General features: G+C 35.4%; 1 protein-coding gene across 2 annotated transcripts in view; it reads right to left on the minus strand.

The window, feature by feature from the left end:
• Nucleotides 1–230: 230 nt before the first annotated feature.
• LRP12 (LDL receptor related protein 12) overlaps nt 231–15200 on the minus strand; it is a 79453-nt gene continuing 64483 nt past the window's right edge. For both annotated transcript variants that reach the window (XM_036995735.2, XM_036995734.2), the window contains 4 exons: nt 12381–12583; nt 9944–11048; nt 8325–8457; nt 231–3823 (listed from right to left, as the gene is read on the minus strand). In XM_036995735.2, the coding sequence (XP_036851630.2) occupies nt 2957–3823; nt 8325–8457; nt 9944–11048; nt 12381–12583 (2308 nt within the window). In that variant the 3' untranslated portion in view covers nt 231–2956. The remainder of the gene's footprint in view (nt 3824–8324; nt 8458–9943; nt 11049–12380; nt 12584–15200) is intronic.

Here is a 15200-nt window from a genome sequence, read left to right on the forward strand (position 1 = left end):
TTAATAAAATTAATATTAAAAGATCAAAGGAGAAAAAAATCATATGATCATCTCCATAGTGAAAAGGCATGTGATAAAATCAACATGCAATCTTGATTAAAATTTTCTTAATAGGGATCAATGCATATTCCTTGACATGATTAAATGTCTCTATCTCAATACAATTCATTATAGCCAACATATTAACATTATTCTTGATGTACCAGGCGATGATGCAAAGAGGTATGCAAATTGGAAGACATAACTGTGTCAGTGGAAAACACAAAAGACTGAACGGAAATAATATTAAAAACCAGGGATCAAGAGTCTGGTAGCTGAGTAGAAAACTAACATAGAAAGATCGTTAGGCTTCATACATACTATAATCAAACTAAGTTATAAACAGAAAGGACTCCTAATAATGGTAACAAAAACAATCAAATTCCTAAGAATAAACTTTTGTAAAATGTACAAGATCTCTATGAGCAAAATGTGAAATATATGAAGGAAACAGCAATAAAAGAAAGACTTGAACAAATGGACACCATTTCATGATTATGTCAAATTAATCTATAAAATTAAAACTTAAAAAAAAAGTTGGATTTATTTTGTGGTTGCTTCTAAAGTTCAAGTGGAAAAGTAAGAACATTTGAAATATTTAAAAATCAGTTATTGAAATAGTTTAGGACTGGTACAAAAAAGAAATGTCGATCAATTGAATAGGTCTTAGAATCTAGAACCATATCCAAGTAATATGGAAATTTACTATATAATAAAAGGGTCATTTCAAACAGTAAGGAAAGGTTGGATTATTTAATAAACAGCTTCAGGATAAAGTTGCCTGAGAGAAAAAAGTGGAGCCTTCAACTTAAATGATTTAAATGTGAAAAAACAAAAAACAGAAATGCCCAACTTTACTTTCAGTAGTTAAACTGATACTTTTTTCCCCTTAAAAAAAAGGTGCAGAAAAAGTATGCATAGTATAATTTGCATTACAATATTTGGCATTTATGCATATGGATAGATTCATGGAGGGGCATACAAAGATCTGATATTAGTTTCTGTCTCTTTGAAAGGGAACTAAAAAATGAGTGCCAGGGATAGGACAGAGCTTACTTTTTGCTGTTTCACCCAGGAAGATGTTAATTTAAAAAAGAAATAAAAACATATGCCAGAAACAAAACCGAAATACCTATATACTGCAGTATATTATTAGGAGGACTAAGCAAGGTTAATTTGGTTAACACAAATTCTGCCCAGTAAAGGGGTCTGAAACTTATCTGAAAATAATATAAAAAGAGAATTGATTAAGCTACTGCAATTTATAAGGTTCATCAATTAAGAAGCAGTTTTCTCAAAGGCAAAATAATATTCAGGTCCTTAGCGATTTTTACCCTCAAGTACTGGTATAAGTTACTACTTTACTACAAAGTAGTTAATAATAGCTCCCCTTTAATTTTTCTTCTACACAGATTACATATCTTATGGCCTAAATTTGTAATGTACCAAAATACAACAAAAACAAAGAGCAACTCTGATTTAAGGAGTACCTCAAGGCAATACAAAATAAGTCGTTTTAATTCTGATACATATTAAAACATTTGTCAGTTCTTCCTGACAGCATAACAGGACAAATACACAAGACCTCAAACATGCTTTAAAATGACATTCAGCAAAATATTTAAAATTTAATAAATAGCAATAATCACACACAAATACATTTTTCATACTCAATCATTAAGCTAATAAAACAGACAGTTAAAGAATAAATAAATAGGAATTGACAATTAAAAAAATATGTGGGGTTTTGCAATTCACTCTACTTAAAAAAGGGGGGTGATCCGAATGATTTCTTAATTTGCTTTTCAACATGTAGCATGATCCCCCCATTAGTAAAATATATTGAAAAAAACACATCCTTACAATAATGCAGTCTTTAAATACAACAAATAAATATGAAACTAGCAAAGCAATTTCAAGTTGTAATAAAAATGCCCCCAACCCCAAAAGAAAGCTATGGAAATATATAGTCATTGTGATAGCAAATAATCGTATTTAAAGTGATAGTGCTTGTGCACTAAACTCATCTGAGACCTTGATATGATTTTAGTGCAAATCCCTAGGGTCCAATACAAGCATAACCCTGTATCAGGGAAAGACATTAGCAGTTGGAACTTATCTTGTACAATTTTTGTACATATTTTATAAAGTTCAAGATTTAATGCATAGTAGAATATCTTCATCTGTTTAATTCTGTCCCTAAATAGAGATGAAAAAAGAAATGACTTGGTATTTTACCATTTGGTTGGTATCATATTAGAGTATTAAAGTCAACATTAGAAAATCTATAAAAGAGTTCTGTTTTTGCCATTAATTTATCTAACTCTAAATTTCATACCACTGAAGGTTGAACATAAGAGAAAAATTTTTAAACAAAGGTTTTTCCCTTTGACAAGCTCATATTATGATGAAATCCAGTAATAAGTAGACAAATGTTATACACAAATAAAAACATGGGAGGAATATAAGGGGCTTTTTTTTGTATACTAACAACCTTAACATCTAATATATCAAGTTACAAGATGTATTGACAAAAACATAAACAGGTCAATTAAAAGCAGATATGATTTTGTACAGACAAATGTAACATAGGGAAGATATATGGACAGTCAAATGAGTTTCAGCAGCCACACTTCTACTGTGAACTACAGTACTAGGATAAAAAAATTAGAAATGAATGGAAGAACATTGTTGAACAATATGAATACATAATGCATTTCCAGCTGCGAAAACAGTAAACTCTAAAGTTCATAGAGTTACAAGTTGTTTAATTTAACCATGCAGGCTGACATATAATAATAAGAAATCACCCTGCATCTTTTTTGTTTTTAAATTAAATATAGTATAATTATAAAGTAACAAAACAGTGAATGAATATTGCTCCAACTTGTACACAACCTCCCTTATTGATTCGTACCTAACAGAGTAACAAAGCCTCATCATCGCTTGTTTCATTTTTCAGTGTTGCTTCTAAGCAAGTGTCCGGAATCTGGGCAGTGTGGACAATCCCACAGCGCTCACAGGGGCCGTCTCGGTTACTCGGTCTTACGCCAGGGTTTGTTGCGCTGTGCGGCTGTCTGAACTCTTGTCCTTGATCTGACGCAAGATCAAGAAGAGGTCTGGAGCAGTCATTCACATCAAAGTCTGAAGCTCCATCAGAAACTGGAATTAACATTTCCACATCATCATCTTCTTCTCTACCACTTACCCCGTTATCAAGCTGTCTCAAAGGACTCTGGTTCTGGTTTACAGAGCTTGACCGCCCTAATGTAAAACGTACCCAACGCAGCCCCTGAGTCATGCGACTTAGTGCACTTGTGAGCTGGTGACGTGCTGGGCTCACACTTGGGGGCTCCACACTTGTCACATCCCTTCCATGATCTGTGTGACCACCTCGGGTACTCTGAGTCGAGGAACTTCCACTTGCTCCCACCGTGGCTTCTACTGCCATTGTGGGAGGGACTTTTTGGGGCAAAGGAGCTGCAACCCCACCAGATGCTCCTGCTGTATCTCTCCTCTCATTTTCTGTGTCTGTGTCATCGGACTCCACGGAAAACAAGCTTCTGTGAGTGTGACTTCTTTCAGGATCTCTGCTGGTACTCTGACTAGGGACAACCTCATCTCCATCTGCTGAGACCAAAGCCAGTGACCCTGAATGACGTGATCTTGCAAAATTAAAAATCCGATTCCAAATGTTGCTAGATCTGCCTGCCATAGGAAGCCTGATTGAAGTAAATCCAAGCTGAGATCTTACAGCCAGCCTCAGGTTTTCCAAAACAGAAGCCTAGAGAAATAAGAAAAGATCTTAAGATAGCTACTGAAGAGGTGTTAAGATAGAAAACACCCCTCTAATAAGAATGCATTGTGGCTAAACATTTTCTTACTCATTGTTAGGGGCTATGAAAGATGAATTAAATTCTCTCACCTATACAGGTTCACTCTATTACACAATCTAAGTTATAATCTGAACCATTGTTCACTGTTTAAGATTTTCTTCTTTTAAATTGCAGTTGATATATGAAATATACAATGTCATACAGTTTCAAGTATACAACATAGTGATTCATGTTATATACATTAAATCCTCATTCCAACTAGTGCAGTTACTGTGTGTCAACACAGAAAGATGTTACAGAACTATGGACTATATACTTTGTTGTACTTTTCATCCCCATGACTAATTTATATTATGACTGAGATTTTGTGCCTCTTTATTCCCCTCACCTACTGCAACCTCCCACCCAAATCCCTCCCCCATGGTAACCACCAGTCGTTTCTTAGTGTCTATGAGTCTACTGCTGTTTTGTTCATTTTGTTTTTCGATTCTATATGTAAGTGAAATCATATGGTATTTATCTTTTGCCTGGATTATTTCACTTAGCATAATACCCTCTAGGTCCACCTATGTTGTCACAAGCAGCAAGATTTCCTTCCTTTTTTATGGCTGAATAATATTCCATGGTGTGCATGTACTACATTTTTAAGATTTTCTTGATATTTCAAGTGATAATTAGTGTCAATTTTAACAATTATTTTATTTCAAAACTTCACATAGTAATCCAACCCAAGCTGAAAAATCCAACCCAAGCTGAAAAATAAAAGTATTTGATACTTCTTTAGCTAGGAAGGAAGAATCTCCACCATAATCATTTAATGACCTACAGCAGTGTCAAAACTACACCCTTTATCTGTTTTTCTTCTTCTTTTTAAAACACAGAATAAGTTAGACTTCATTTACAAGGCTGAAACACTTTCTAAAACATGTGAAGATTGTATTTCACAGTTGGTTCTCAAGGATTTCTTGAATGAATGGATACTAAGGATTTATTTATCATAAGTAAAGAATTTAATTTGTAATACAGCAAAGGAAACAAAAAAAGCTAAAGAAATTAATTTGTTTATAGCACCACACAATGGTATTTGATTCCTTCTCAATCTTTAAAGATTTTAAGTTTTATTTTCTCCAGCATAGTGTTAAGCATAAATTATCATATCCTTATTCTTTGAAATCTGGTGATTTTTAATTAGTGCATAGGAGAGGTAACTATATGGCCCAAGTGAAAGGAAAACACCTTTGTGGATGAATGAGATTACGGATTCACACACACACACATACACACACTCTCTCTCTCCCTCTCTCTCTCTCTCTCTCTGTAAGTCTTTAAGCTCCATCTAGTGGTTATAAAAGAGTATTAAAACTTGGAGCACATAGTTTCACCCATCTGGCATTTAGTATTTAAAATACAGTGTTTCCAGGAAACAATGGTGAGTTGATACACTCCCTTTCAAATGATGATATAGTTTCCTTCTGCCAAAATGAATGGATCTTGCCTTTCCACTCACAGAAAACAAGAGCAGAAAAAATTAGAGGAGAGAGCCTATGTTCATCTCTCTTCATGACTGGTATTGACTTTCTTTGTGATTTCCATACAGGCCTTTCAAACATAATCCCAAGAATGTAATTCCTAGAAAGCTAAGAGGCTACTATCATAGGAATATTTCACAGTTTAGTCCTAATAAACCACAGATTATCAATAAGAAAGGTGGATATCAGCACATATAGATATGTTATACAAGAAAGATTTTTCACCAATTAAGAAGTACCTGATTACACATTAAAAATAAAAAAATGGTTCACATCCCTAGGGAACGTCTCCATAGATTTGGTCCTTACCATTAGACACTGAAGTTCTAAGGCTCTGTGTGAGCACTATGTTATTACATGTAGCCATGAACAAAATACTCTCCAGATATGCTTCCTTTTCATGCAGCTACATCAAGATCAATAATGCTACCTTAACATTACAGTCTGTGATACTTACTACTTTACTTTAAAGTCTGTTTTAATTAAAAGACTGTCAATTTAACATTAGATTCTATGAGGTGGTCTCATGAATGTTCTAGGAATTTTATATTCTTCAATTTACGAAGCAGAAAAAAACCTTCAGAAAGCGTATCTACTTTGAATGAGATGGTAATTTAGAAGATTAGTTTTTTCTTTAAAAACTGCTATGGAAATTTGATAATGTTACCAAAAGGTTAAAACTTAAAGAGTTTAATCTCATCAATTAAATAAAATCTGGTTACCATTCAAAAACATTATTTTATCTTAAAACTTTGTTGAAGGAGAATTTCTTCCCAAGAGTAAATTATAACCCTAGAGAACAGAATGGTGTAGCATGTCATAAAGAATTAAACCTTACCCAGAGTGCGGTCTGATCTTTGCTCTCTGCTTCTGGACCTTACAATGTCATCTCTGATAGGATTATCATTGCGTGGAGCCTTGGGCCAGCCAAACAGTTAACACTACGCTTTAGGCGGAGGCTCTGAGCCACACCAACAATCGGGTGTAGGGTGGGAGCTTTGGGTCAGCTGTATCAGTCAGTCTCCAGCAGGGCTAGAGACTGAGACTGGCCACATGTACACCTAACCATACCTAGGTGATGGAGCCCCAGTAAAACTCTGGACAACGAGGCTTGGGTGAGCCTCCCTAGTTGACAGTATTCCAGCATACCATCTGTGGATAAAATGAAGGTTCCTGTGGCCAGGATTCTCACATGGCCCTGGTTGGCTAGCTCACTACACATGTGTGGGCAATATGTTGTTATTGACTAAATAAAGAGCTCCGCCCAGGGCTCTGGGTGACACACTGGCACGGCTGCAAGGCTGCAGGAGAGCAGAGCAGAGGCTGGAGCAGTGGCAGCACCAAGGACAAGAGGCCCAGAGGATGGCTGTGCGGGCCGAGAGGCGCAGAGGACAGCCACGCGGGCAGAGAGGCCTGAAGGCAGAGACCACCTTGCTGCATGCACTCACTCTGAGTGAACGGGATTTTAGTGACTGACCTGCCACTGTGGAAATAAAGCTGGGTATAACCTTTCACCCCAAGAATGTTCTACTGTCATTTCTTTGGTCTCCCTGAATCCATAGTGAACTTGCCCGGGGCAGAAACCCATTGGCAGGACACCATCATACATTTGTGTTGAGAGAGTAGCACTGTCCTGACTTTGCAGGGAGAGGACACAGGAAGCTCTGTGTTTGGCACCCTCCTGAACGCTGTCCTGTGTTTCTTCCTTTGGATGATTTAATCTGGGTCTTTTCTCTGTAATAAACCATAACCATATGTGTGACAGCTTTCAATGGGTCTGAGTCCATCTAGTGAACTATCAAACATGAGGATGGTTTGGGGATCCCCTGGACTTGCAATTGGTGTGAGAAGTGAGGGCTGTCCTGTGTGGGCTGTGCTCCCTCTTCCTCCTACTTCACAGTTGGCTGACCTCTTGAAGGTGGCCTCAGGATACAGGGGTGGTGGGTGGTAGATGGTGAGCGGGTGGATGGAATTAACTATCATCTGAATTCCTATCTAAAAAGAAACCTTTACTATGACAGGACCAACAACATATAGAAACTACAATTTATCTTTTTCCTACTTGCGCAGGAAATGTTACACCAGTGGAACTTTTGAATAATTTGTTTAGCAAATTATATCCACAGAAATGTTTTTAAAACTACAAATTCTCACCAAAGATCTCCTAAAAGACTCAAATAAGGTAACAGACTATAATCAGAAATCTTACTTACTGAAAAGGAAAGGGTCTTCCATTTTGCATAACTAGCATTACAGTGTTTACCAATTATCTTAATTCTAATATTGGAAACAATTTTTATGTTTCTGGATAAATTTACATCTTAAATGTAAATTTAAATATATTTTAAATGCATATACCCTTATATTCTTATTGACCGTGGTACAATTTTAAGGACTGAAAAAGTAATTATAAAAAATTACAAACAGAAATTTAAAGAATTCAGAAAGATTAATAATGCATTACTATTTAAAGAAAATGATATAAATTCTTAAACACTATAAAATCCAGCTGTGAGGAAGTTTTCTCTCAAGTCAGGTAGAAATGTTAAGCTAATCTCAATTCTACTTGTAAATGGTCAATCTAGCATTTTACTTATGTGTTACTAGCATATTAATTTGAATATTCATTCATCTTCTAAACATTCAGTCTAAGTAGAAAATAGTTCACCAAACTTTACTTTTGAATTTTAATGCACTAAATTATCCTAAACAATAAAATGCTTAAGAATCACATAACCAAATCAGAAGAATTAAAAGTATACTTTTGTATTTTGTAAGATTTGTTAAAATACAATGAAATAAATTATAATTTCAAATTCTCTATATATTTAATCATTGACTTGCTTGTAAAAATTCTGACACAGTAAAGTATAGATTTCATTTAAGGGGTACTGAAGTGTAATCGTAAATTGCAATATACCTGATTAGGTGAACAAACAGGAAAATCTTCAACTGGTGGAATTAAACCCTGAGCAATCAATTGTCCATAAGAAGGGGGAGCTTCTCTTCTTAACAATTCTGCTTCCACCCTTGACAACTGCGTTTCAAATGATCTTTGAGAGAGGAAACAGGAAGATAAAAAGGGTTAAAAGAAGGCAAGCAAAACCATTAATTTTTTAAATCAACAATTAGAACAATCTGAACCTTAATATATTTGATCTTAAAGCTTAGTCAACCAACATTTACTGGTTTTCTATGCTACTACTTCACTGAGGACAAAGATGAAGCAGACAGTCTATCCTCATGGGGCTTCACACTGTGAGTCTGGATCACTAAATTTTAATAAATGAGAAATTGCAGTGAAAGGTAAAGGTATTGGATTTTTAATATCCTAAGAACATAAGGGGTTTGGAACTTTAGTAGTTCATCAAATCTAACATTTATTTTCAGATAAGGAAAAGAGTGAAATGAGTCACCAATAAGTTTTCTGAAATAGCTAAGCTTGTTTCTGAACCAAAACCTCTGTTTCTTCATTGTGCTTTTATGTTGCAATGTAGTGAAAAGTTTTCTGGCCATTTATACTCACCCAAAGAAAAGATGCAGCATGATTACTGTGATACTGTGCATCTGTGTGCATCTAAGTGTCTGGTAAGTGAAGTTCTTTTTTGAATCTATTATTCCCAACTCTCCTGAGACTGAGGGTCTAAAGGCCTCCTAGGCGACTTATCTCTGCTATCAGCTTCTCCCAGGTCCAATCCATCTTGCACCACACAGAAGACAACTGTCTGTCAAGGTCACCCTCTGGTGCTTAAGCATTTCTTATTTAACTGAAATAATGGCCCTCACTGAGCTCTACAACATGACACTAGCCTTGTATTCCAAGCCTTACCTTTTAGTCCTTCGTATGTATTTTAGGCTCCAGACAAACTGAACTATGTCCTGACTATCCAAGCAATGCTGGGTCTTCCTACTTCTGTGTACTTTCCCAGGCTGCTTTTCAATTACAACACCTTTTCCCTATCTACATCTCCTAGGAGATTTCAAATGGCACTTCTTCAATGGAAGCCATTCCACATCCCCCCCAACAGATTAGGTTATCTTTTCTGTCACTTTGTTTTATAGCTTTTACAGCACTTATATTTTTGTCATCTTATTCCACCCACTAAGTCCTTCCTACTAACTATAAAGGGCCTGTGAGATTATGACTTATTCATTTTTCTATTTGTATAGTGCTTTGAACACAGTAGGTCCTCACATATCTGGAATTGTTGAATAATATTTGTAGAAACACAGGTTAAAAAATACAACTGAGAGTTGCAGGTTGCAAAGTTCCTATAAAACAAATGAATCAGAAAACAGGAACTGGTAAACATGGGTTGCCTTTTCTCCCCTCATGACTCTAAGCTATTTACTTTTAAATGGGCTTAGGCTTTTGAGTCTAAGTCTCTTCACACTAATCTTGTAAGTCATAAAAACACATTTATTTATAAATTAATGTAAAAAAATATTTAGCTAGTCACACTAAAATACCTGCTGCAAATATTTGTGCATGTTTTTACTGCAGAGGGCACAACCCTATAGCTTTGTCTTGATACTGACCTTCGTTCAAACATTCTCAGAGAATAAAGCTTGCAGGTACATCCCAGCGCAATGACCAGTAACAGGCCACAGATCAGACTCCCTATGACAGCTGCAGTTATGACTCTGGTGGGCACGATTACTGGGCAATTCTCTTCATCGCTGCCATCACCGCAGTCATCCTGGGAATCACACACCCAGCTTTCAAACACACAACGATTATTCTTACAGTGAAAATTTCCTGGCTGGCAAAAAAAGCAGTTTTTTTCATCTGAGCCATTTGGGCAATGATTCTGATAGTTGCAGCGATCAGAACGGGGATAACAGACACCATTTCGGGAACATGGAAATTCTTCTTTTTGGCACATGGTACAGTTGATTTCATCCCTTCCATTTGGACAATGCCAGTACCCATCGCAACGCTGTTGCTCAGTATAGCACCCCCAGTTTCCTCCACAGGGTATTTCCCATGGCAAACAGAAGCCATCTACTTGGTAAGTAGCATTAAATCCCCTTGCAGCGTTCACTTTATCGGCACAAAAATGTACCCTGATCTGTCCAGAAGAGGAAACAACTGTAAGAGGAGCATGAGAATCAAAAGCAGTTAATACACGCAGAAGCTTGTGTGGGTTCTCCTCTAACCCATCATATATTTTGACATAATCACCATAACCAGTACCATCAAGTTTAAAATCAGTGAAGCGTAAAATGACTTTACGGTGATCACCAGTGTCTATTAACCAGGTGCAATTACTTCCAGGAGGATAGAAGTCTGGATAATTGGGAGAATTAAAAGTACCATAGAAATATTTTAACCACTGCCCACAGGTTGGCACATCACAGTCTATCTCATCTCCTAGGTCGAGGCAGTCAATGTTACCATCACATTTTAAAGATTCGGGGAGGCAAGTGTAAACTTTGGTAAACCGAGACAGACACTGGAACTGGTTGTAAGCACACGGTTGAAAAGCAGCAGATGTTGGAGGACTGGCTTCTTGGGCACAGATCTCTTCATCAGAACCATCCCCACACTCATCCATGCTATTACACTTCCAGGTTTCTGGTATACACTTTCCATTACCACAACGGAACTGATCACAGGCACAGCTTGGCTGCTCCGATTTCCCTGGGAGGACATGGGGAGGAGGGAGACGGAGAGGAAAGGAGGAAAAAACGTATTTTGAGAAGATAAAAAATAGCAAGTGATAATTTTATAATAAATATTGATTAAGCCCAAGTGATAGGGGTTTAAAAATGCTTGTTTGAAAAGATCACTTAGTAAAGTAATATAAGATACATGAGCCAACAGAATATACTGTATAAACCTCCTGTATAAACATCATGAAAATGAGACATTTTGACATAAAGATAATTTCATACACAATAATCACCTTTTCAATCAATCCTTTGTATTCTTTCCTAGTTCTTGTTGACACATATACAGTATTTACTATGTATATTATAGTGTACTTTGCTATCCCCTTATTTAGACCCAAATTTTTGCTTAGATTATTGTAAGATTTTATACATTTGATCATGTTTCATGTAATAATACAATACTTTCATTCTATAATTCTATTGTATTAACACAGCTGCAAAATCCTATCTGAGTCTGAGTCAGGCATAAATTTAGTCATCAAAATATCAGGGGTAAGGACAAAGAAAAAATGGAAATGCTTTTATAATTCTAATTATTTTAGTGTACCACCCTAAATATGTAACAATAATGAGGTAGGGAAAGAAAACCAAACATCAGATCCCTATAGTCCCAAACTGATAATGTCAGAACAATACATACTTCTCCATTAACAACTTACATATTGTTAAACAGGTGAGAGAAAATTTATTGGTACATAGGTGCTTCAGAAGCTAGATAAATCTGACAAAGATTGTTCGCAAGAAAAAAGGAGAAAAAAGGTATTTGCTAAGGGAGACCATGTACTTACAGAAGATGTAAAATGATTTTCAGCAAGAAATATACATAACCCTAATGCTCTGAGTTATTTAAATTTGTATATCTAGTCACCCTTTTTGGACAAAGTTTACGAGTAGCAAAAGAAGACTTCTGATACTACAAACTATGAAGGTAAAACTGAGTATGTCCTTTCTTTGAAGGTATAAAGACAATGGTAATTCACACACAGAGAAATAATTCTGAAGTAACTTTCAGTATATGGATAAACCATTGAGGGAGAAAAAAGTTACTTTAAAAATAAATGTATTTAACATATTTAAAAAGAAAACTGACCTCAGTTTATAAAATTAATCATTTTATTAGTATTATACTTTGAGACCCAGCTTTAGGGCATCTGAATATTTAGCTTCTATTCTTCAGTCTCAACTACCTTGAAGACAGTCACAATTAAATGGACATTGTTTAGGAGACTAGCCCCAAAGTGACTGGGCACTTAATACTACAGAATTCTGTTTAATATCTTTCTTCTTACTTAAAACACACCTGAAAAATATGCCAGTCTGAAACCCTTTCTGGAGATACTGTCATCAGAATGGAACCTGATCCAGATGTGGTCTTGTGAAGAAATATATGGTGGTGGAATTGTGGAACCGCAAGCTCTGTAACTTTCAATATTCTTGTACGTTTCTATTGTCAACCAGTCCAAACTGCATCTTCTGGATCCTTGAATATCAAAATCCTGAAAACTACAAATGCAAAGTCAGAAAGACTTTAAGAAGGCTAATTTCAGAAAAAAACTTCATGATAATATAATGTAACTAAGGACTTCATTATAAGCCTCCATATATTCCATAAGTAATACCAGATTTTTAAAAAAGGCTAAAAAACAGGTGGTAGATGGCACCTTTTTTCTTTTTCTTCTTTCTTTGTGTGTTTAGGAAAGAGCACTTCTAATTCAGAATATCCTAAATTGTTGTTTGAGCCAGAAACACCACTCCATAATCTAACTGAAGCACACACGGGGAAAGACAGCCTTCTCTTAGATTAGACTGGCTCATTTGCTTGCTCAATGGAAAGTTTACAGCTTAAATTTTTTAAGGAAGCAAATAACACAAATCTGAATAAAGAAATTAAAAATGAACAAACAAAAAATCTTTTTCAGTGAAAAGTCCCTGAGTTTGGGAATACTTTTTTTTTTACCTTAAATTACCTCATAGCCAGACATTATCATATATAAATTATGGGTATGACTACAAAGTGCAAAAATACAAAAGTAGCGACTGCTATGAAAAAAGAGAAATGAAGGTATCATTTTCCAATAATACGTCTCACTAAAAAATGAAGATATTTCTTTCCTCGCTTCTGCCTTAAACTAAGTGATAATGAGCTTACTTACCCAAGGATTACTATACCAGGATATTTCCTCTTTAAATATTCTGAATAATCATAATGAAAACTGATAATTTGATTATTTCCAGTTTTTCATTATTATGAACATTAAAGAATTCTTATACATGTATCTCTTTGTATACACATGAGCAAATATCTCTTCAGGACAAATTTTTCTAGAAGTAGAAATGCTAGGTTGAAAGACGTAATTCCACTTTAAATTTGCTAAGAAACTGAAATGCTTATTCATCTCAGAATTCCATTGAGTGTGTATGAAGTACCTCATATCTCACAGCTCTGAAAAAATGAGATTTTCTATTTGAAAAAAAAATTATTGCCAGTTAGGTGAACAAAAATGATTTGGTAAAACTATCTGGGTGTAGAATCTTATTTTGAATGTTCACTGAAAACATCCTTTATGGCTACTTACTTAGTCAGCTTTCTGATTCTTCAGTCCATTTTGGTAATATCCATTTTACAGAAAAAGATCCAAATTCAAGTAACTGTATAAAACTATTAGCATAACCATTCATAATTTTCCCTTATGACTTTTAAAATCTTTTATTGTATTTATAGACACTTTTGCTCTTTTTAATTTTTACCTTATCTCTCTTTTCTTCAGTCCTGCCTTGAGATTTGTCTATTTTCCCCAGTTTTCCAGAAAGCCAGTTTTCTGTTTTATTATATATTTTTCTATTTAATTATTTGCTGAATTTATCTATTTTTTTCTAATTGAGATTTACCCTGTAGCTTTTGCTTGTTTTAAACCCTTTAGTAAATGCTGAGCTTATAGTTTCCCATCTTACTAATTTTTATCAATTCTTGAAAGCTGTACATTTTTCTCTAGGTACTCTTTCAATGTTTTCAAACAGTTTTAGTATGTAATACTTTCATTATGGTTATTTAAAAAGTTTTTTATTAGTTCTACTGTGATATCCAACGTAGCAGGAGTTATTCAGGAATATGTTCCCAAACATATTGGTTTTGTTATTTTTCTCTTCAGTTCTTTTTTTGTTTTATTTTTTGCAAAAATTACACAGATACACAGCAAAACATTTAAACAGTACAAGGGAGTGATCAGTGAAAATGTGATCTTTCTCATCCCCAGCCAGTCCCCCCCACTGCACTCCCTCAGGGCAACCACCAGTATGTAGAATTCCGAGGTGAGTTAATGTATTTTTTTTTTTTTTTGTGAGGGCATCTCTCCTATTTATTGATCAAATGGTTGTTAACAACAATAAACTTCTGTATATAGGGGAGTCAATGCTCAATGCACAATCATTAATCCACCCCAAGCCTAATTTTTGTCAGTCTCCAATCTTCTGAAGCATAACGAACAAGTTCTTACATGGAGAACAAATTCTTACATAGTGAATAAGTTACATGGTGAACAGTACAACGGCAGTCATCACAGAAACTTTCGATTTTGATCATGCATTATGAACTATAAACAATCAGTCCAAATATGAATATTTGTTTGATTTTTATACTTGATTTATATGTGGCTACCACATTTCTCTCTTTATTATTATTATTTTTAATAAAATGCTGAAGTGGTAGGTAGATGCAAGATAAAGGTAGAAAACATAGTTTAGTGTTGTAAGAGAGCAAATGTAGATGATCAGGTGTGTGCCTGTAGACTATGTGTTAATCCAAGCTAGACAAGGGCAATAAAACATCCATGGATGCAGCAGATTTCTCTCAGAACAGGGGGGGAGAGGTTCTAAGCCTCACCTCTGTTGATCCCCAATTTCTCACCTGATGGCCCCCTGCGACTGTGCCTGTCTTAGGTTGTTCCTCCCTTGAGGAATCTTACCTGTCTCTGGCTAACCAGTCATCTTCCGCGACCATACAGGGAAATGTAAAGTTGGTAAGTGAGAGAGAAGCCTTATTGTTTGAAAAGGTTAGTTTTTTAATTCTTTGCATATTTATGCCCTGTGGCTTCTATGCCCAGCATTTGTCTTGAGGTATCTT

The sequence above is a fragment of the Manis javanica genome, chromosome 2, assembly GCF_040802235.1.
Source record: "Manis javanica isolate MJ-LG chromosome 2, MJ_LKY, whole genome shotgun sequence".
In the NCBI taxonomy this organism is placed as follows: Eukaryota; Metazoa; Chordata; class Mammalia; order Pholidota; family Manidae; genus Manis; species Manis javanica.